Source organism: Salminus brasiliensis, chromosome 24, assembly GCF_030463535.1.
Source record: "Salminus brasiliensis chromosome 24, fSalBra1.hap2, whole genome shotgun sequence".
NCBI classification, from domain to species: Eukaryota; Metazoa; Chordata; class Actinopteri; order Characiformes; family Bryconidae; genus Salminus; species Salminus brasiliensis.
In genome coordinates this window covers 23,295,662-23,320,115 of record NC_132901.1, presented here as the reverse complement: position 1 = coordinate 23,320,115, position 24,454 = coordinate 23,295,662, and the positions used below count along the sequence as shown (strand labels likewise).

The following is a 24,454-nucleotide window of genomic DNA, read 5'->3' as shown; positions in this document are numbered from 1 at the left end:
GTGTTTCCTCTATGGAATCACTCAAAGAACACTTTGCGACACCTTTATATTTAAAGGTGAGTGTTCACAGTCTAACCACGGCTTTCCTGTTTGTCTGTATGGTGTCCTGCTGTGGATGGGGGCCTCATGAATCTTGTCTTGCTGTGCACTGTAAAAAAGCTCTCATGCTTCTTCAAGAACCAGCTGTTGTATATTTCACTGTGAAAGAGAGGAGAGAGAGAGAGATCAGGTGTCTTTAGTTATTGGTTAACATAGTTAGCATACACTATACGTCCAAATTGCTGACACAAATGTGAAAATGCACACACACACAACTTGTCTAGTCCCTTTCGAGAAGTACTGACAACAAAATAGGACTCTCTGCAGAAGATAAACATAACCCTATTGACACCATGCTGCCTAATGCCAGGCGTGGGCTAGAGTGGTATAAAGCCCCCCCAGTATTAAGCTGTGGAGCAGTGGAAGAACTGTGTTCTCTGGAATGATGGATACTTTTAAGATAATGCTTTTATAGTTGAATGATAACAAATTCTCACAGCAATGTCCACTATCTATCTTGATTACCTTGTGTCCCAAAATTGTGTCCATATAGTATATCTGTTATTGGTTTTTACTGGACACAACAAATAGAAGTAATAAGCTGTTCATAAAAAAAGCAGTCATGCAGCAGCTGCTCAGCATCTCACAGCTTTCAGAGACCAGCAACCACATCTGTAAGAAGCTGCTGTTGGTTCACACTGTGGTGACTATTCAGTTAACTGTTTCTGTCCATGTCTGTCAGTCCAGCAGATGTGATGTGTTTGTGTTTATGATCTATGCTGTTGCTTTTGAAAGAAAACTGTGTCTGCATTTTTGTCCTTTGTGTTATTCTTTATATTGTGTTAATACTGCACCTCATTCACCAAAACCAACCTAAGAACATTCTTAAAGTAGTTCTTGAGAAAAGTCAGAACAGAACTTCTATGTCAGGTTCATGATGTGTTTTTTAAATGCAGAATTGTTCACAGCTCTGCTCTTATGATGATGGATTGTTCTCCTAAACTGAACAAATCTCACATAAGAAAATGTTGGAAAATGTCAAGATCTTTGTGAAAACTACGTAAGTGGGCTTTAGGGAGAACTTTCTTCTTAAGAATTCTTCTTAAGCAAATAAACTGGAATGAAGTCTTCTTGAAAATGTAAAAATAACCATAGATAAACTCTGTTTATTTATGTATTGTATTAAAGTCAGTGCAATATTGTTTGGAGCATTTAATACGACTGAATGATCTGAGAAATACCTTCTGTGATGAGATCAGGATCATTCTGGTCTTTTGCTCCCAGCAGACTTCTCAACAGAAACAAAGCCATCCATATTACAACCACTGCTACGCTTATAAGAGCAGTGATGAGAACAACAGGTCTACGATGAACTGATGTCCGTTCTGCAAAAAAACCCTAATATCTTTAAATAATGACAACTACAAGAAAGTCACATAATTACTTAGCAGTTAATATGAGTACATTAAGCTTAAAAATAAATTTATAAAAATGTATTAATCTTACATGCATTAAGATATGCCCACACACATACACAATATATATATATATGTGCATACACTTTTAAAGGTTATATTGATTTAGCTTATTTTATGTTGTGAAATTATATTGTTCTGTTATATGTAATATTGTAAAATATTGTAAGCAGACTTCTGCCTCTACACGGACTGTATGGTATTATTTTTGTTTTTTAAAGAGCATTCAATATTAACTAAACTAAACTAAACTAAACACAGCACACACTACAGTTACTACTGGCACTGGCATTTCCCAAAATGCACCAGTGTCTCCCCAACAGCTTTAGCAGCTAATGTTTTCAGTCAGAGCCAGTGTGTCATGGGTTTTTAGTGGAGTAATGGTCATTTGTAGATATTTAAAATAAAGTCAGACACTCAACAGACCAGTCAATGATAGCTCACAGCTGTATGTTTTGGCTGTAGACACTTATAACTGTATAAGCTACCAAAAAATGTATGCTAGCTGGTAAAAGGAGCATTGGTAAGCAAACATTTAATGCATGTGTGTGGCATAATTTTACTAATATAATATAATAAATATAATTATTTAATAACTAATACTATTGTTAGCAATATTATTATTGGCAGTGTATTAAAATATTATTGTTATTATTATTTGTATTTTTAATAATAATTAAACTAGATATGTGTTTTCATACCGAGTTTATGAGGACAGAGCTCTGTAGAGTTGACTGTCAGAAATATCAGATGAGCTTCTATGAGGGATCTACAATAGACCAAGTGATGTCAAATCTAGTACCAGCAAGTGTGTTTTTACTTAAATATTAATTAAAATATTATATGAAATATTGCATAAATATTACTTAAATATTATTTTAAAGCCATTACATTCAAAACCAAAATAACTGTAAATAACATTTAAACAACTCAGTATACAGTATATCAGCTTAGAAATGAGAGAAGTTTGTATTTTAGGTTTCAACAGTTCTCATACCGAGTTTATGAGGACAGAGCTCCGTAAAATTGACTGTAGTCGTCTGTTTGCTGACTGGGTTGGAGGCCACACAGCTGTAGGTGTCTAACTGCTGTATTTCCAACAGGAGATTCAGTGTATTGTCAGGACTGGAGCTGTTGGTGTGGTTTAATATGACACTGTTGTTAAACCAGTAGAGATTCACTCCTCCCACAATCCTCACTGAGCACTGCAACCTACACAGTTCACTCTCAGGAGGATCGTAGTCCAGTGTCGTCACCTGAGGTTCTGATACTTTCTCTGAAAAGAAGAAAATGCATTAAAACTCAGTGTTTGCATTTTTACTCTTCAGATTTATTTAATAAAGAACTGTAAACTGAACGTACCGTACACATTCAGCTGGTAAACTTGCTTTCTCTTCTCCTCTTTAGTGCTCTCTACAACATAAACACCTGAATCATTTGATTTCAGGTCTGAGAGAGTGAAGAACTCGCTGTTCCAGTGGAGGCGATTCTTAAACTTCTCATCAGAGTCTGTTTCATTCTGTTTATTCATCACCTGTCCAATGGTTCTGCCTTCATAAATGATAGTTCCAGATACAGGCACGTGAGTAGGGAAAGTAAGAGATTCTCCCACAGCTCCAATCAGCACCTCCTCCTGAGCTGAAACTCTAGATACTGCCACAGAGCTGAAGATGCCTGGACAGAGAAATATTGAGAAGATTGATGTTTAGACCTCACTGGTGGTGTTTCTCCCTTTTGCTTCAGTGACAGGGTTTCCTGGAGTTGCAGGGACTTTGAATATTATTTGAAGATTATTAATCATTTCTTCTTCTTTTCACTTCTTTTCATTACATAACAAGAACTATATAGACATAAGTTTTGGGACACCTGCTCATTTATTGTTTCTTCTAAAATCAAGAGTAACTGTCTCTAAGCTCCAGGGACAAGACTTTCTACTAGATTTTGGAGGAGCATTGCTGTGAGGATTTAATTGCATTTAGCAATAAGAACATTAGAGAGGTCAGAATGTTGGATGATCAACACCCCACTTGAACCCCAACTCATCCCAAAAGTACTGGATGGAGCACCATCCATCATTCACAGAGAACACAACTCTTCCACTGCTCCACGGCTCAATATTGACTTTATACCCCTCTAGCCCACATCTGGCATAAGGCAGCATGGTGCCAATAGGTTCATATTCATCTGCTCCAGAGATTGCTACTTTATTGGCAATACTTCTCTTTTGCAAGGACTAGACATGCTGTGTGTATGTGAGCAAGGTTCTTCATACTCACACACAGCTTCTTTACAAAAATGGTTCTTAATGTAACCAAAAATCATCTTTTATAGCACTTTTTTAAGGGTACAACTACCAGAATCCTTTCTCTATTCTACTTCACTGTCTGTATGTCAATTGTGGATATTAATAAGATATAAAAGACACCTCTTCATAATGTTAATGTGAGAATAAAAGAATAAACAACAGACTGTGAAATCAGGTTGAAGATCAGACCTAAGTGTCAACACTGTCATGTTTACGGCGCAAATTTTCTGTTTCTAATGACACACACACTTATCCGCTTCTAGTCCTGTCAATTTGCCTTTACTTAACATACATAGAACAGCGGCACTTATATGTACTCACCCAATACACACATCACAATCAGAGGCCATCTTTTACTGTACATCCATGCCATTGTATAGTTATAGCTGAGGACTGTATTAATTATTAAGAATCTTAGGGTTGAGATCAGGAAGCTCAGTTACGGAGTGTTCTGCTTTGGGGTGGGACTAAAGCTATGCATGAAACTTGTGGCTTTCTGTGGTAGAACTCGAAATACTCAATACTTCCCTAACTGTTGGCTTGAACCACAGTTTCCATTTATGAGGCGTTAAGTCGCACTGAGCAGTGTTAAACATCTGATCTTATTCAAATTTACTTAGATATTAACATGTACAGCTTTTTATTACAGGGCATTCTTCATTTCTTTGCAGAATCTCATCTTATCCTAAGACTCATCTTCAGACGTTTCCTGTAATACCAGCAAGTTGCTGAGGAGATTCATCTGTTGTTGAGATCGTTGCCTGCTGGTAATTGCAGAATACTGTGACGTGGCAAGGCAGGTTAATTTGCATACATTTGCGCCATAGCAGCAGAACTAATCATCTGAAGACTGAGGTACACTATATGCCCACATTTTTGTGGACACCTTCTAATGAACACTTTCAGCTACTAGGTTGCACTCATTGCTGACACAGATGTGCAAATGCACACACACAGCTTGTCTAGTCCCTGTAGAGAAGTACTGCCTATACAATAGGACTCTCTAGAGCAGATAAGCATGAACCTACCCACCATGCCTAATATCAGCTAAAGGCAGGGGTGCTTTATGGAAAGGACATTTAGGACAATTCTAAAGACCTGTGACTGACAGGGGCCCTAAAATGTGTTAATTGAGTAGAATTGTCAAGAAGAATGCCAGTGGAATGTCTTCTTATGGGGCCCAAAATCCAGCGCCAATGGCTAGAGAGGTACAAAGCCCCCCAGCATTGAGCTGTGAAGCAGTAGGACTGTGTTTTCTGGAATAATGAATGATGCTCTATCCAGTACTTTTGGGACGAGTTGGGGAGTTGAGAAGGAAATGGGATGGTAATTATCCAACATCCTGACCTCACTAACACTATTGTTGCTAAATACAATCAAATTCTTACAGCAATGCTCCTCCACAATCTTGTTCAAAGCCTTCTTCCCTGGACAGTATAGGCAATTACTCCAGCAAAAGCAGGATAATCATTTTTAAATAATCTTGATTTCAGAATAAAAAAAAAAAATAAGGAACATGTGTCCCAATACTTTTGTCTAAATAGGGGAATTGCTTTAGCTGCTAAAACTGAACTTCAGATGTGTGGATAAAGCTTCTGTAATTACATCTGTAATTACAAGAGCAAGTCCTTCTAAAGACATACCTGAAGATGGCAGCAGAGAGCTGGTGAAATTGTTGAAAGTGCGATTATGGCTTCAATGAATGATGAAAAATGCTTAATATAATGCTTAATTTCTGCGATACTAGAAGAAAGCAGACACAACCCTTTATTTTGTTTATTCTTTATCTAACCAATGTATGTATTTTAAACAGCAATTTCTTTATTATAATCCACACATTTTGTCACCAGTGCTGTGAGACCTTTGTATGGTAACCCACTGGTTATCAAGTCTAGTCCTGAAGCCCCACGGCCTGGCATATTTTGGTGTTTTCCCTCCTCTAACGGTTTCCGTCCAACTAATCAGACAATAAACAAGCCCTTCCTGAGCTCCCGGGGGAGGGGGAGGGGGGGGGGGTTGTCCACAGGCTTGGTCCTCATCCCAGGTCCTAGTGCCGTACCGTATGCTGTAGATTAGGAATTGGCATACTCGACTAATTGCACTTATTTAAGGCTAATGGCAAATGAGCATGGAGTATTTGATCACAACTGGCCTAACAACAAAAATTCCAAAGAACCATTCTTGTTTACCATGCATGTCATATGTGTATACAGGCAGCCAATACTCTGTTATCAGAACAGGGGATGCAGCCATTCATGTACAGTTTATGATGTTATCTTCTGTCACTAACCTCTGAATTTAAAAGTGGTCCTAATAATATGATTATAAATGAATATAAATTATATGATATTAGGAACCTGCTATGTACATCTGTTGTATTGTCAATGACTATATTTATTTTAAACTTACACAGTTATACACATCGTCCTAACAGACGATTGTGTTTCAATCTCAAAATCAATTACAAATATGGTCACTACTTTACAATCAATCAGTCAGTTTTACTACTATAAACAGGTTTGTGTTTGCTGTCTATACATTTAATTTTGGGTCTTAATGGCTAACAAATAATTCAAGTCAATTTAATTAAAGCAACATTATGTTGCATTTCTACCTTAAAATAGCAGCTTCACAATCATTCTGATGCTCAACTGACGGGTAAAAGAAGAATAGCATCCCTGTTATTGCTACTCCGGGCTTAGCTCACTGCTAACTGCAAAACGTGACTCTGTTGAAGTGGGGAGGAAAACGCTGTGTAATGCTGCAAAACTGTGTAATGCTTCATATTGTGTAAAAAAAACTGTAATATTTATTTTACTGCCTTAGTCCTCATGTTGTCTTCACTTTCAGTGACGATTCTGTATCTCTCAGCTGGGGGCCAGTGACTATGTTAGAGGTACTTTTTACTTTACTTTCCAAAGAAAAAGTCAATGTTCACATATAATTTAACATTGTGTTTATACAGCTTTTAATAAAATTTTACTGTATTATGTTATTGTATAGTATTCTATAGATTCTCATGTTTCATACTAACAGATCAACAAATCACAGTGAGGGAAACTTGGTCTTTTAACTAGATGGGTCCGACTGGAAAATAATGTTTACACTGCTGTGTATGTGGACAGTGGTGGTAACATCGTTAGATAAAGGGAACATAAATGAGCCTTTAGTCAAGTGATTCAACTGCATTTTTATACAAATCTTAAACATGTTCAAGAAACATTCATTCATGCAGAAGAGAAAATAAAACAATACATTACATTCATTTACTTTTAAACTTTTATTTAGCATGGGCTGTAATTCTCACAGTGTGCTTACAGTCTTGACCAATTACATTTACAGCTTCCATTGTGTGTCTGAATACAGATGTTTTATAGATAAACTAACATTATACTCCAACATAAAGGTATTCAAACCCCATGAAATGCCATTGGAAAAAAAAATCATTTGAAATTTAAGGCTAGAAATAAGAAGTAGCCATTGTTGCATAATACTGCTACGTGGTTTTCATCTCAATAACAGTATCAAAAAGCTGCAATCATGGTGCTAAATAAATAGTTCTTAATATTTTTTAATGAGAGAGTGGAATAAGGCAGGGGTGTTATAAAATGCAGTGGCTGAATTTTATACATATACATTCTATACAGGCTAGCAAAGTAGATGAATTATGATTTAAGCTGTTGGGGAAAAAAAAAAAAAAAAAAAAAAAAAAAAATATATATATATATATATATATATATATATATATATATATATATATATATATATATATATCACTTTACTTGGATGGTCCAAGATCTTCCAAAACCTTGAATCAACCTAACCCTAACCTTAACCTAACCTTAAATCATCCCTAAACCCTATCCTAGAATCTAACTTATAGTTTAGTTGCACTCATTATAGATTCAGTTGAATGTTAGTTGAATGCCAGGTGAGCATCTATGAGGCACCTCAAATGGACCATCCAACTAAAGTGTTACCAAAAAGTCTGCAGTGTGAACAAAGTGACCATACAGGATGCAAAGTCGAGTGTTAAAATAAAGACCTTGCTTAAATAGTAGCAAAATTGGGTAAAAACTAAAAAGTGATAAGCAGCCACTCCATAACATAACACAAAAGCTATGTTCTAAAATGATACACTACTACTCGTACAGTATGTATATAGCATGTACAGTGCAGTTTTTAGTCCAATCTAAAGTCTATGAAACCAGAACTGTGCTGACTGTGAGTTACAGCAGGTGTTGTAATTGTGACTGATTTCTGCATTGATAGATGACCTGGTTCCACCTGCCCAACGTAGCCAGTTCCTTTTCAAAGAGGAACTAAACACCAACTGTCATGATTATTTTCCCCTCCCCCGAACAGGTGCTCTGTGGGCTGTATAATATAATATAATTTACATACAGGTGCGGCACTGGGTGCTACTTGAAAAGCTTTGGAACAATAATGAAATGTTTAAGGACATTTTCTGACTGAAATGTGCTTGGGGCAAATGACTAGTCATAGCAATGTGCTATTTGTAGTCAAATTTCATTTGCATTAACTTTTCATTTGCTATTATTTGCAAGTCCTTACATAAACTCTACATGATGTAACTGCAGCTACAATTACAAATTTGCGCTACACTGCAGAGATGTTGTGTTGCATTGCAAGTAAGAGTATAGACTGCTAGTTATAGCAGCATAATAGCATAGTACAGTATAATACAGTGGTATGAAAAAGTTTGGGCACCCCTGATAATTTTGATGATTTTCCTTCATAAATCATTGGTTGTTCGGATCAGCAATTTCAGTTAAATATATCATATAGCAGATGAACACAGTGATATTTGAGTGAAATTAAGTTTATATGATTCACATAAAGTGTGCAATAACTATTTAAATGAAATTAGGCAGATGCATAAATTTGGGCTCCCCAACAGAAAAATTGCATAAATATTTAGTAGATCCTCCTTTTGCAGAATTAACAGCCTCTAAACGCTTCCTATAGTTTCCAATGAGAGTCTGGATTCTGGTTGAAGGTATTTTGAACCATTCTTCTTTTAAAAAAAAATCTCCAATTTATCCATCTCAGTCAGGTTTGATGGTTTCCAAGCATAGACAGCCTGCTTTAAATCACACCACAGATTTTCAATAATATTCAAGTCTGGGGACTGAGATGGCCATTCCAGAACATTGTACTTGTTCCTCTGCATGAATGCATTAGTAGATTTTGAGCAGTGTTTAGGGTCGTTGTCTTGTTGAAGTATCCAGCCCCTGGCGTAACTTCAACTTTGTCACTGATACTTGAACACTGTTCTCAAAAATCTGCTGATGTTGACTGGAATCCATGCAACCCTCAACTTTAACAAGATTCCCAGTACCTGCACTGGCCACACAGCTCCACAGCATGATGGAACCGCCACCAGATTTTACTGTGGGTAGCAAGTGTTTGTCTTGGAATGCTGTGTTCTTTTTCTGCCATGCATATTATGTTATTATGACATTTTGTTGTGTCCAAATAACGAAATTTTAGTTTCATCTGTCCACAGCATCTTATTCCAAAATGAAGCTGGCTTGTCCAAATGTGCTTTAGCATATCTCAAGCAACTTTGTTTGTGGCGTGTGCACAGAACAGGCTTTTTCTGCATTACTCTCCCATACAGTCTCTCCTCGTGCGCTGAATAGTTGAACGATACACGGTGACTCCATCTGCAGCAAGATGATGTTGTATATCTTTGGAGCTGGTTTGTGGGTTGAATATGACCATTCTCACCATCTATCAGATGAGTTTGAGGAATTCTTGAACTGCTGATATTCTGGGATTTTCAGCACAACAGTCTTCTGTCCAGTAAAACAGAAAAGCTGATCTGCAGTGGGTCAACAGTCCAGGTTGGTGTAGGTGGTGGTGTAATGGTGCAGTTTTCTTGGCATCAATCAATTATAGATCGAAGGCCACAGACTATATATATATATATATATATATATATATATATATATATATATATATATATATATTTTTTTTTTTTTTTTTATTTTTTTTTTTTATTATCATTATTTATTTATTTATTTATTTATTTTTTTGTATGTGTGAAGGTTGTCTTTAGTGCAGTATGTGGGCACTTTAACAGTCAACATTGTTAGAATGTCTACAATTATTAGGTATATAAACATAACTTAATTTAAAAATGTAATCTTCAGAGCAGTCTGCACTTCACAGCAGCATGCTGCAATAGTTTTTCTTCATCTAAACACCTTGATGACCGTTTTCCTGTTTGTGTTCATGCTCATTCCCTCTGGAAGGAAGTCCCTGGCTGATGTGGACGAATCTGGTCATAAACTGTTGTTAATGGACATGTTTCCTGAGAGGCAGGTTCACACATATTTCCCTGTGAGAAAGAGAGAGCGAGAGATAAAGAGAGAGAAATATAGAAAGAATGAGTGCATTTACCTGATGCCACAGAGGATACTGTTACTGGATATAGTAAGGCTCAGACCTCAGGGACTTTCCTACTCTGCCTTTGTTCAGCCTTTTTGAAAAGAGGCTTCTTTCATGTTGGTCTGTTAAGTACAATAGAACTACTGAAGCATTAGACGTTGCATGCATGCTGTGCATCCCTTTAGAAACATTGAGGCACATTTGAACCACACCACAGTGAACAAGCCTAACCACAGTGAAAACTAAATGACATGCGACCATACAGCCTCGTGAGAAACTGTTCTTCTTGCAGTTGGTGGTTTTCTTGCACAGTCAAGAGTCTGTCAGTGTCTGTCAGTCCATCAGATGCTACTGACCTGAGCATGTTTTTTATGAGTTATGACAGAATATTGCACTTCATCCTGTAGTCCTTCCGTTGCAGATGAGTCTGCAAAGAAACATTTTTATCAGATGGACTGACAGACACTGAGTGAAACACCAGAGCAAAGAAATATAATGGATATTGATTGTATGGTCATTAAATTACAATTATAATCGCTGTTATACCTTGTATAAGTCAAAAAGTGAAAAATGTGAAGAATGCAAATACAAGATTTTGTGTGACAACAATGATATGCTTACTAGTAGTAATAATACTGCAACTGCACTTCTAAAAAGTGTATGTGTATAAGATGTATATGCAATTGCAATTTACCAATACAATATAATTAATCCACAACACAACAGATTAGTTGTCCTAACCAGATGCTTAAAAGGTAAGCAGTTGGTGTACAGAGAGTGGCAGGAACATTATGTCAGAATATAGTAAAAATTGTAAATATCTGGGCAGCATAATCGAAAGTGACAAGCAAACAACACGAACCATGATTTTTTGTCACAATGTACATCTGACAGTTGTTCTTTACACTGTGTCACACTTAAATGGTGAATGGACCAATAGAAATGCACCAAAATTACTTGGAATAAAATCGTATTGCATTGACTTCCATTGAAAGTTAAGATTTGTACATGACAGCAACAATTTGCTAATATTTCTAAGAGTTTGTCACCAGACAAATACCTGCCTTCTGTGCGTTGACTCGATTCATGTTGGTGTTTCCTTCTTCGGAAGTACCATCCCATTGCTATCACTACCAGTATAAATATTAAAGAACACACAATACCAATGATGTGCAACCTTTGATCACCTCCTGGTTTCATACATGTAAAGGCAGAAAAAAAGAGAATACTTATTAAAAGCATGTTTTATTTGAGAAATATTTTCAAACTAGAGTAACACTTGGATGGTTCATTATAGATGCCTCGTAGATGCTTATATGACATTCAACAAACATTCAACTGAATATGTATTAAATGCAACTGAACATGTAGATGATTGTCTGTAGATGATTGAATGTAACTCTACATCTAACCTTAACTATAATCTAAATCTTAATCTTTAGGGCTATAGTAACATTTAGATTAAGGTTAGGGTTAGGATTTAGGGTTGATTCAATGGTAAGAATTAAGGTTAAGGTTAGATTTAGGGTTACACTCAATAGAGAGTCACTTACATTCTGTTTAGAGTTCAGTTGTATGTAATACATATTCAGGTGAATGTTAGTTACATGTCCTACAAGCTTCTATGAGGCATCTACAATAGACCATCCATGTAAAGTGATGTAAAATCTAGTACCAGCAAATGTGCTTTTACTTAATCTAAATGTTTTATGAAATATTATATACATATTACTTAAATATTAGTTTAAAGCCATTACATTCAAAACCAAAACAACTGGTCAGTTGTTTTAATAGCTGTGTAATACCGAAAAAAAAATATATATATATATCATAGATTTACTTGTTTTAAACTCAGTATACAGTATATCAGCTTAGAAATGAGAGAAGTTTGTATTTTAGGTTTCAACAGTTCTCATACCGAGTTTACGAGGACAGAGCTCCGTAAAATTGACCGTAGTCGTCTGCTTGCTGACTGGGTTGGAGGCCACACAGCTGTAGGTGTCTAACTGCTGTATTTCCAACAGGAGATTCAGTGTATTGTCAGGACTGGAGCTGTTGGTGTGGTTTAATATGACACTGCCGTTAAACCAGTAGAGATTCGCTCCTCCCACAATCCTCACTGAGCACTGCAACCTACACAGTTCACTCTCAGGAGGATCGTAGTCCAGTGTCGTCACCTTAGGTTCTGATACTTTCTCTGAAAAAAGAGAAAATGCATTAAAACTCAGTGTTTGCATTTTTACTCTTCAGATTTATTTAATAAAGAACTGTAAACTGAACGTACCGTACACATTCAGCTGGTAAACTTGCCTTCTCTTCTCTTCTTTAGTGCTCTCTACAACATAAACACCTGAATCATTTGATTTCAGGTCTGAGAGAGTGAAGAACTCGCTGTTCCAGTGGAGGCGATTCTTAAACTTCTCGTCAGAGTCTGTTTCATTCTGTTTATTAAACACCAGTCCAATGTTTCTGCCTTCATAAATGATAGTTCCTGATACAGGCACTCGAGTAGGGAAAGCAAGAGACTCTCCCACAGCTCCAATCAGTACCTCCTCCTGAGCTGAAACTCTGGATACTGCCACAGAGCTGAATATATCTAGAAAACCACAGAAAAAGGAAATCCCATTTATAGTTTCAGTTTGCATTGTAATTTGTATTGTTTTCCCTGTTCTAAGACACTCAGGTCAGCATAAAAGGGTTCCTTCATTTGTAGTTTACTTGTGTCAGTAGTTCTGAAACACAAAAACCTCTAGATTGTGCTAATTAAGAATGTGGTACTAGGATTTGGAACCATGGGATGCTGTTAGAGATCATTTTAAGTTAATGTAAAAAAAGGTAGGAAAACAAATTCTATGTTCTCATTAAACACAGCACAGCAACCCATGGTCATTTGTTTCCTAGATATATATATATAATAACAGATATATTATTTCATTTGTTATGGTCCAGTCAGAACACAACGAAAGCCTCTTCTTATACACCTTTATGGAACATTAAAATACTTCTCTTTCCAGCTTAGAAAATATGAACCAGCCATGCTATGGTACTACTACAGCAGAGAGGGTTAAAGGCCTTGCTCAAGGGCCCAACTGTGGTAGCTTATGAACCCTGAAATCGATCCCACAAATTTTAGATCAATAATCGCAACTCATTCGTTTCTAATTCTTGTCATGCTGTATTCTCTGGTTCTGACCTTGTGCTTGGCAGTTTACCTTGCTAGCCCACCGGAACACCACGCTCCCCCCCCCGATTCGCGTGTCAAACAGGTTTGCCCCGCTCAGCGAAACACCCGCTGAGGAGCCTGTTCACAGTACTCTGGTCAAAGGAGACTCTATTGTTCGACACGTGAAGATAGCTAGTCCTTTAGGGGCTCCAGCAGTGACCGTTAGCTGTTTACCGGGAGCCAGAGCGCCGGACATTAGCGGCAACCTTAAGCGGCTAGCAAACAGGAGATATTCGAGGATAGTGATTCATGTAGGGGCCAATGATATCCGTCTGCGGCAGTCAGAAATAACTAAGGATAATATTAAAGAGGTGGTTAAACTGGCCCAGACTATGTCCGATGCCGTAATTTGCTCTGGTCCCATCCCAATGAGGCGCGGCGCTGAGTCCTACAGCCGACTCACAGCGCTGAACCGCTGGATGTCCAAGTGGTGTTCCGAAAATCATGTGGGCTTCATAGATAATTGGTTAAAGTTTGAGGGCAAGCCTGGTTTTTTAGGTAGGGATGGTGTCCACCCCACGCGGGAGGGTGCTGCCTTACTTTCGTGCAGCATAGCTCATAGTCTGCTAGTTAGTCGCAGAGGAGTGTAAAAGGCTGCTGACAGTCCAGAGCCGGGACCAGGCCGCAGACAGACAGGCTAAACCGACCGTCTGCGAGCTGCTTTGAGGCGTCACCCAGGTTTCACTGTATTGAGACTGTGTCTGTGCCCCGAATTAAACCCAAACGTAGAACATCTAGATCAGCTCGTTTTAATCATTTAATCAGTGTTAAAATCTCTCATTTCAACGATAACAGCAGCACCTCAGACCTAAAGCTCGGTCTACTTAACATTAGATCACTATCCTCAAAAGCAGTGATCGTGAATGAAATTATATGTGATCAGAAACTAGATGTTTTCTGCCTCACCGAAACCTGGATTAGACCTGATCAATATATAGCACTAAATGAAGCCACCCCCACAGGTTATAAATATGTACATAGCCCTAGATTATCAGGCAGAGGAGGTGGAGTATGTATATTCTATCAGAATACACTAGATATTATTCAAAAACACTGTAACACCTTCACTTCTTTTGAGCTTATCTACATTAATATATCAAATCCGACCACAAATAAAAATGTTTTCTCACTGATTAATATTTATAGGCCTCCAGGGCCCTACTCTGAATTTTTAAAAGAATTCAGTAATTTTTCTGCAGACTTGGCAGTGTGCAGTGACAAAGTTATAATAGTAGGAGATTTTAATATTCACTTTGAAAAAGCAGACGATCCATTTACAAAGGCGTTTGTATCAATTTTAGATTCTGTCGGCATTATACAAAACATAACTGGACCCACACATTACTGTAATCATACCCTAGATTTAGTCCTGACCCTGGGTGTTAGCATTGATCAGCTAAATATTCTACCTCAAAGCTCAGTAATATCAGACAATTATCTAATCTCCTTTGAGCTACATCTAAGGCAAAATGTAAATTCTTCTCCCCAACACTGCCTAAAACGCACAATAACACCAATGACAGCTGTACAGTTTACTAAAAATCTCCCACCCCTATCGACCTTAGCTTACACTCCGTCAGACCAAACGGAGCTAGTTAAATTAACAAACGATCTAGAGAATACCCTCCGATCAACCTTAGACAAAGTAGCACCGTTCAAAAATAAAATGATGAGGCAAAAAAGGCTTGCACCGTGGTACAGTGATCAAACTCGTACCTTAAAACAAACAGTGCGGAAACTAGGGCGTAAATGGCGGACGACCAAACTAGAGGTGTTCCACTCTGCGTGGAAGGACAGCCTCAGTCAATATAGAAAGGCACTCATTAAATCTCGATGTAGTTGTCACCCGCTGATGATCAACATTCTCTGCACTCCATAAAATTCCTCTTAGAACTAACTTCTCTCTCTTTACCTTCCCCGAGTAAATGGCCACCCAGCCCGATCTGCAGGAAGATTGCCCGCTGAGGTCCCCTCTACCTGCATCTAACCAGCTGCCACCTACCAGTCCAGCCAGCGGGTTCCCCCCCCAACCCGCCACCACCCATGGCTCACCCGCCAGCCGCTGCTGCCTGTTTGGTGGCCGTGCTGAAACCTAGATGGACTCGTGCCTGTCTGACACTATTAATATCACCACTATCAACTTTCTGTTGTACCTGGTTTGGTAATTTTTATCATTAATGTTTAAAACAGTCTGGCCAGAGGAGGATGGGTCCCCCTTGTGAGTCTTGGTTCCTCCCAAGGTTTCTTCCTCCAGCTCTGAGGGAGTTTTTCCTTGCCACTGTCGCCGTTGGCTTGCTCACGGGGGTCTTTGACGCTTCATGTTATTTCTTCTTTCTTCTCTGTCTCTGTTCTTTATTAAGTAATAATTATGTAAAGCTGCTTTGTGACGACAACAGTTGTAAAAAGCGCTATACAAATAAATTTGACTTGACTTGACTTGACATATGTGGCCTTACCCCTATTAAATTTAGTCTCCTTGGTTTGCTGTGTAAATATTATCTGCATAAACAGCGTTGTGTAAAAAGTATTTGCCTCCTAATTTCCTCTAAATATTGCATGCTTATCTCACTGAACACTTTTAGATCTTTGTAAAGCATGAACTGTCTATTTAAGGTCCATACACAGCATTTCTAAATACTATTTTTGTTTCTTCTGAGTGATTCAGTGGTGGCCTTCTACCTTTTTTCCCCTTGCCCCTTGAAAATGGCTTTGTAAATCCCTTCCACACTCTTTCCACGGTGAGCTGCATGTTGAGTTATTTTATAAAAATTCACAGGTTCTTTGGGCAATGCCAGGAACCACTTTAAATCCATGAAGAATCATTTTTGCAAAAGACATATGTGAGAAATCGTGTTCCTCTTTATTAAAAAAAAGAAAATCCATCAGAACCAAAACAGAGCCAATTCCAAAACTTCAACATTGTTACGTAACAGTCCATTACTCTATTCATTCACCACCCAGGGCCTGCTGGGTATTTTAGGGCAATTCAATTTTACATTTTCAGGGCCCCTGTCCTGTCACAGGCCCCTAAATTCGTCCTAACATTTCCCCCATACAGTGACCCTGTTCACATCTAAAATTTACAGAAACCCCACACTAAGTCAAGTTAAGTAGGGTTTTATTGTCATTTCAACTACATACAGAGTACACAGTGAAACAAAACAACGGTCCTCCAGGACCATGGTGCAACATAGACACAGTGCATACAAAATACAAGTGCAACACAGTACAAGTGCGGACAGACAACACAACACAGTACAGACAGAGAATAATACATAATTGGGGGTAGTGTGCAAATTATGCAATGTGCGATAAATATTGAGTCCAAAAAAGAAAGCCCTAATCAAAGTTGCCAAAACTGTAAAATTCTGTAAAACGTGTTGAAAACTGTGGAGAAACCTTCAGAAAAAGGTTCCTAGAACAACCCATTCTTAAAGATGAAAGCTTTGCAAAGAACATAACAAATAAGAGCTTGATAAATTCAAGAACCTCATAGTTGCATCTAAATATAGTAGTCTTATATTTACACTGAGGAACCCCAAATGTTTATACAGGTACCTCTAAGAGCTTTGATAAATGATTAAGCAATTGGAGGAGCCTCTAGGTTCTTAAAAGTTACCTAGGGGTTTGATCAAGGAGCTACCCATTTTTTACATTGTACTTCTGGTGTTCTTGATTACTTGAGAGCAGCTCCTTCAGACTCTTTTTATGGACATACCAGGCATACAGGAACCAGGCGTAATGACCATGGATCAAACTTGGCACATAACAAAAAAAAAAGCTGTGGAGGCAAATAGAGCCCAAAATCAACCTGGTCTACCTCAGGTAAACACACTCAAACTGCGGTTGGTTGAGTTGGATAGATATTGAGCCACCATTGTTATTCACCTAATTTACCTAAAAATGTTTTGGGTTATGTTGTATGGTCCGAAATGTCCAATAATGTCACACTAAGACAAGTGTGACACCTTTTGGTCAGCTTGCCTTCATGGTCTTAATGTTTCAGTTTTTCCAGGACTTGTGGAAGTGCCCATTCTATGCTGGTGGTGGTTAACCAGAGAAAAGATTTCCAGATGTTCTGCTCACCCACTCAGTTTTCACTTGCACAAGCCACAATCACTTGCATACATTCATATAAGCGTGGTTTATATATAGCTTCTGCTTCTAATTTATATTTAATGTGTAATGTGAAATGTGTATCACTGAGAAGCACTCCTAGCAAGCAAACAGTGAAGAAGTAACAGCCAAAGCTAAATAATTTAAGTTACAGCAAAATAAAATTAAATAATTTAATATTTGATTTGTAGTTCCTTTGTGGGTGTAGCCTTGACAGTTAAACAAGTTTTATTATATCTGATTAGTTTTTGTCCACAACAGCACTAATGAAATTAACATTTTAAACTGCATGGCCACTGTATAGCTTGTCTTCTTAGTATGGTGGCTTAAGATGTTAGAGCACCGGGATATTGATAACAGGGTTGTGGGTTCGATTCCTGGGCTCGGCAAGCTGCCACTGTTGGGCCCTTGAGCAAGGCCCTTTACCCTCTCTGCTCCCCGGGCGCTGGAGTTGGCTGCCCACTGCTCTGGGTGTGTGTGTGTACTCACTGCCACAAAATTACATACGGGCCTTTAGGGTATGTCTGTTATTAGCAATGTAACCTTAACACTGCACTGTAAGCATAAATACTGTTTACTACCACAACAGCGATCAGGGAGATGTGGGGTAGTTTAAGGTCAAGAAACTGGACTCTGAACAGGTTTAACATGACTTATATATTTACAAAATAAGGGTATTTTTCCAGTTATCCAAGAGGAAAGTGTATGACTTTAAACAAACACAGACACAGAAAAAATATAAACATGAATCTGTAGTTTTGCTTTCTTTTCAATTCCTCTGTTTTCCCAGTATCTAACTATCCCTTTATTAGAGCTACATATCTAAATTCTCTTTCTCAGTTTCATGCTTTATCTCTGTCTAACACCTCTGCCCTCAGAGATGGCGCCTGAGCTTAAACTTGCTGACCACGTTTCTACAGGATATCCTGTTCATGAACACCACATCTAAAGTGCAGCTGCAAGTGAGATTAACAAAGAAGAACAGTAAAATAAAACCTGCTACAGCCAACTGACTGACAACTTTCTGTATTAAGGATGCCATAAAGCCAAAACTCACAATGGGGAACCCTTCTCTGGTTCACTGAGATAGTCACTGTTGTACTTAGTGGTTATAATAGTAATGCTGAACCTCAAAGAAATCTGATGTGAGCCTTCACTGCAATGGATAAAAAAGGGATCTTTATAAACAGGACTTATAAAAAGTACATTTTATTCAGAGACATTAACAGACTCATCCTGTAGAGCAAACAGATTCAGACCACCAAACCAGTTCGCACTGTGCAAGCATTTTGTAATTTGCAATGCAAATACTCAAACAGAAGGATAGACCAAATATTTAAAAACCCTTCCCACCTGTGCTGCCAAAACAGCTCTTAAGAAGTTCTATGGTATTTAACATACGTTAGCAGTAGATTCTTTTTAGTCAAGTAAGTTGTGAGGTGGGGCAATGAGCCTTGAGTGTTCAATAGGTACTGGCCACTGCATACTAAAAAATAAACCCCACAAAACCTGCCTGATGTTTTGGAGATATTCTAACCCAGTTGTCTAGACATCACAGTTTAGTTCTTGTCAAAGTGTCTCTGATTCTTACGCTTGCCCATTTTTCCAGCTTTCAACACATGACTTTTAAGAACTGACTGTTTACTTGTATATGTGGATCTAGCCCACGACAGCTGCCACTGGAACCAGATCATCAATGCTATTCAATGTTTTTAATGTTATGGCTGATCGGTGTACAGTTCTCATTGCAACCATGCATCATTAGCCTTTCCTAATGATTACTGTAAACAAGCAATAGCTTTAACAAGCTAATTAAGGTATCAGATCTTGGTCAAAGTAAAGTTATCTGAGAGCGCAAATCTCTTGTGGTGCCCAAATTTTTGCATGGTGCTCCTTTTCAATTGTTTTGTTTTCACTCTCAAATTGTACAAAACAATAAAATCACACTAATGTTGCTTAAAATGTTGAATATAATGTTTTTATGTTTAGCTTTCTGAAGATCCATTTGGAGATCAGGTCATCATCTACTCACGTAACTACTCACAGTAACAGAGAGACATTTTGAGACATTCAATACATTGTCTGTTGCCTGTGACTGCAGCACAGTATGATAATCACTCTCACGACTCTTTCATAAAGCAGTTTAAAGACGTTTACAAGGTCACTTGTTCAGATATTCAGAGATATCTGTGTTTTACTTTAACTCTTACACAGACAGATGGCTACATTTACTAATGAGCTGTATTTGAAAACTTACCCAACAGAACAAAGAACACTAGAGTCCATCTTTTATGTTGAAATGTCTTCTTCATTTTCATTCCCATAAAATCCCAGGCTTAGGCCATCCTAACAGATATTTTCAGATAATTACATGGAAAAGAATAAATCATTTTAATAGGGGAGAGTCATAGAAGCTAGCTTCTGGGTGTGAGACACAGCACAAACAGACTGCTAATGGAAAGCAGTGGGTGGAGCATCATGTGTTCAGTTTTTCAGTTAGTTTGCTGAAACTATATCAATCCTGTTCCTATGGAAAACCACATGCATCAAACATGTATCTATAGTGATTGTTAAATTGTCTTTTTCTTGAATGTTATTTAAATATTTATTATGTTCAAGAAGGTAGCAAAGCAAGTCTTCCAGTGTCTGTTCTCTAGCCATCTCTAAAAAAATGGATGTGTTTGAAGGATGTAGGATGGGCTATGGACTGGGATGGGAAGTGTCCTTTGTTTAGCTGATTTTCAGTTCCTGTGCTACCACTGAGCTGATAAATGAAAGAGGGAAAGAGAAAAAAAAAGCATGACATTTAGAATTTAATTAAACACAACCATCTGCTGGAATTCCCCTGCATTTCCAAAGCAAGCCAAGGTTAGACTTACAGTAAATTCACCAGAGCTGTAGTAGACATGTATAGTGAGAAGCCACACAGACTATCCAACAGATATAATTAAGGTTAGCCACTCCCTTTGATGTTTGCTTCCCAAACAAAGCCAGCGAGGCATTAAATCTCTGTGGAAATGATCTCCAAGACAGTGCTTTAACACACACAGCAGCTGGAGAGTAAACAGAGACAGCGAACACTACAGTCTGTTAAAATTGCATTTTTATGTGGCCTGGCCTTATCCATACCCAATCTTGATACTCAAAGTACAGGTGTAAACGGGATACAATGCGTTTCAAAGATGCATTTGAATCTGATCACTCAAACCACATTCAGTGGTGATCGGAGACTCATATGGCCACATTATTCTTGTAGTTTGAACACCAAAGTGTCTGGTGCATCCCTGACAGCAAAGCTTGGCCTGCATCCACCGTGTCACTGCCCCAGCCGGAAAATACATTACTGTTAGACCCATATTGCACAAGTTATCTGAGCATGCTACAATACTAAAAAACTAACCAGTCGATACTCATGGCTGGTATTATTATTATCATAGTATTATATTGGTATATTAATGCGCACCACACCCCTCCTCCTGCAGAAAATGTTGAGAAATCTGATCACAGGCAGTCACAGGAGACACAAAAAAATGCCAGGTATAAACGGCTATGCATGCTAATGTTTTTGTATCCAGGTCAATAATCCATTGTTTTTCCTGCTTGCTTGCTTGCAGCAGATGATCCCAAATTGCAGCTGTAAAAGGAAAGGCAAAACAGGAACACCCTCCAACTCACATTCTTGCACTTATTCCAATAAGGCTGGCAGCTGGGATCAGAGACAAAGAGAGAGAGATAGAGAAAGAGTTTACCATTACCTCCTTGAGTCAGTCCTCACCAAGACTGCTCAAATATCAGATATGTGTCCTAAAGCATCATCTAACAAGCCAAAGAGTAAAGATCCTGGGTGTGTCCTGACAACCTGAACCGGTTTTTACATGTTTTCTATTAAAAAACAACAAGAAGTAAAATAGATACAGAAAAATAATGGGAATGCCTTGAGTACATTATTGCGAATCTTTCTGCACACTGTATCTGTAGCTTGGCGTCGCTTTTTTTATCTCATTTGTCAGAGCAGTCAGTCCTAAATAAACATAAGATAATGAGAAACAACCCATTCTTCCATTACCAAGCTCACAAGCCAATAAGTCATAAAAGCATCAGCTCTCCTGGCAACCTGAGTGGTCTGGGTTTATTTATGTGGTAAGGGGAATTTAGGGTGATCCAGTTTCCACACAGTACTGCATATGACTACAAGAATTATAGCTTAACAAGTGAAATCCTTTAAAATGTAGTGTGTCTGATATTTCTAATTTTATATGGTATTAAACATATGAGATTCAAACTTATTCTTTTATTTTTTCTTTTTAAATATGTAATCTTTTGAAAGTGTCTGATTTGACAGGAGGATACTGATACTTGCTTGTTTTAAGCTTCATTTCCTGATAAAAGCTGAATTATCTGTTCTCTGAACAGATAATGAATTAAAGCACTATTATGTGACAAATGGGATTTCTTGTTCCAGGACTCCCCCTACAGTTGGAAAGTGGAACTCACACGTTTAGCCTCCCCTTAGGAATTTCTGGACTTTTGAGAGAGGGAACCATAAAGTACATTCATTAGCTATGCAGTTGTTCATAAACCTGAAGGAATGGTATGGAGTTGAGGAATAATATGGTGAAACCCATGGGTTAGACTTGGGAAAGGAGAGCATTCCCAGGCCTAACTTGGGAAAACTTTTTGTAGCCAAGCTAGCTGAGCAACGGTTAGCTTAGCAAACGCGCTACATATCCAAAATGTCAGTTTTATGCCCTTTCAACACCAGTCACTCAATCTGAGCCACTTATGAGTGGATTTTCAGTCAGCCAGACTTGAGCGTGTTCTGTAGTGAGCAGAATGTTTTCATGCTAACTAAGCTAAGCTAACAGCTTCTTTCTCCGGATTCAGAGCAGTTTAACATGTGTAATTGTGGTCAGACCAAAGGTTTATTTGTGTACAGTCTTCACTTGGTTGGAAACCCTGTAAGCAAACTGAAATGAGTATTTTTTGTTTTGAAGTAGCAAAATATGTGACGCGAGGATGTACGATGAGTTGATTCTGCATTAAATTTACTTCGGAAGTTCTATGAATGAGGTCACACCCTAGACTTAATGGTTTTAGTTACACATTCAGATAATTGTGCACAGTTAGCTAAAGACTTTGATGTCTAGTTTTGACAGTCCTTACTGGTGGTTTATGGTGAATCTAACAAAAATCTGTCCTACTTTTGATTGTCCCAGGGTAGAATTTTTAGCGATATCAATTAATATATCTCATAATATAAACTCATAATGTTGTGTTTTAGGCATCCAAACAGATATAAGTGCTAATAAACTGTATAACACTACTGCCTTTACTACTTTTGATGTGCTGTGCAGCCATGTTGGATTTTGAACTGAGTTGGTGAGGCTCTCCTGACTCTCAAGTTATGGGGATATTCTAGTTAAACTTTCCTACTTGGAGCCCATAAATTCCGACATCCCAGTTTAAATAGAACACAGCTTTAGGATTCCTACCCTAGTAATACCATATACATAAAAGTGGGAACCGCCCATTTCTAGAGCAGGGTGTTCATTTTCTGCCAGAAACACTGTTTACACTTCATGCTTTAATCTACTTTGGGTCTCTCTCTCCTTTCAGTGGTGCACCACTGCATCATCATGTGCATCATTTTAACCACTGTAATATTTACTCACATGGAGGCCCTAAAGCTCTAGACCCATGTGACAGTTAATTATAACTTGAATAGTGGTCCTCTGTTGAAGTCATTCTCAAATGTAATTCTAAAACTGACGATGACTTTAGTGTGGCTAAATATGCAATAGAAAGTTTCAGAGCTCCCATCTACAAACAGAGCACCCGTAGAGGAGCTCGAAAATAGAATTCAGAAATATGCATTCAGCATTAACTGAACTACAGAAAGACCGATATCCAATCCATGCATGTTTTAACACTGTATATATTAGAAACATTATAGGGTATTGGTTATCAAGCTATTGCTATAAAGAGGTCTGTGGAAATCATTGTTGAAAAGTATAGTTTATTTTGTTTATTTATTGTACATTTCTTAACAGGAGTGAAAATGTAGTATGATCTGATGGTGCTAGGTGTATTGGGAATGCAGATTTTCTGGAGAAGGGTCAGTAGCTTTAGGGTCAGACAGATACATCCTCAGCTCACTTTCGTCTTTTCTGCACGAAAATACAAGTATACAACATCATCTAGGTGCTATTTTGTAAAAAAAAAAAAAAAAAAAAAAAAATTATATATATATATATATATATATATATATATATATATATATATATATATATACTAAACTAAACTAAAGCGATACTGGGACAGCTGCTCATTTATTGTTTCTTCCAAAGTCAAGGGTACTAAGTTTACCCTGCTTTTGTTGGAGTAACTGTCTTTACTGTCCAGGAAAAAAGGCTTTCTACTAGATTTTGGAGCATCATCACCTCACCTCGTCCTCGACTCACCCCACATGTCTAGGCATGGTGCCAATAGGTTCACTTTTATCTGCTCCAGAGAGTCCTATTCTATTGGCAATACGTTGCAACAGGGACTAGACAAGCTGCGGACTCTACTATAGAGGATGTCTTCATTTTGTTGTAAAATTTACATTTTGTCAACCCAACAGTGTGCAGTTTTCTTTTCTAGGAGGGGACGGGAACAAATTTTTCATATTGGATTTTCATATAGAAAGAGGTTGTTAAAGTCATATTAAGGAAATCTAAATATCTAAGTATCTAAATAATTAATATAATAATAATAATAATAATAATTATTATCTAATATTTATTTAGAAAATATCAGGTATAAAAGTTTTTATTCATTAATTTTACAGTCATCTATACTTGAATAGTGGTCCTCTGTTGAAGTCACAGAACTTTAATG

At 37.8% G+C, this 24,454-nt stretch overlaps 1 protein-coding gene across 3 annotated transcripts; it reads right to left on the bottom strand.

The window, feature by feature from the left end:
- Positions 1-9,886: 9,886 nt before the first annotated feature.
- On the bottom strand, positions 9,887-20,091 carry LOC140546820 (SLAM family member 7-like). 3 transcript variants are annotated; one of them, XM_072670233.1, is made up of 6 exons: positions 19,833-20,091; positions 12,521-12,832; positions 12,155-12,433; positions 11,301-11,426; positions 10,593-10,663; positions 9,887-10,186 (listed from the first exon to the last, which is right to left on the bottom strand). In XM_072670233.1, the coding sequence occupies exons 1-6, from the start codon at positions 19,897-19,899 to the stop codon at positions 10,085-10,087; spliced, it is 957 nt and encodes a 318-aa protein (XP_072526334.1). In that variant the 5' UTR covers positions 19,900-20,091; the 3' UTR covers positions 9,887-10,084. The 3 variants fall into 3 exon arrangements, with proteins under 3 accessions (XP_072526334.1, XP_072526335.1, XP_072526337.1); XM_072670236.1 differs by having other exon boundaries at positions 10,108-10,186; positions 11,297-11,426; XM_072670234.1 differs by lacking the exon at positions 10,593-10,663 and having other exon boundaries at positions 11,297-11,426.
- Positions 20,092-24,454: the final 4,363 nt, after the last annotated feature.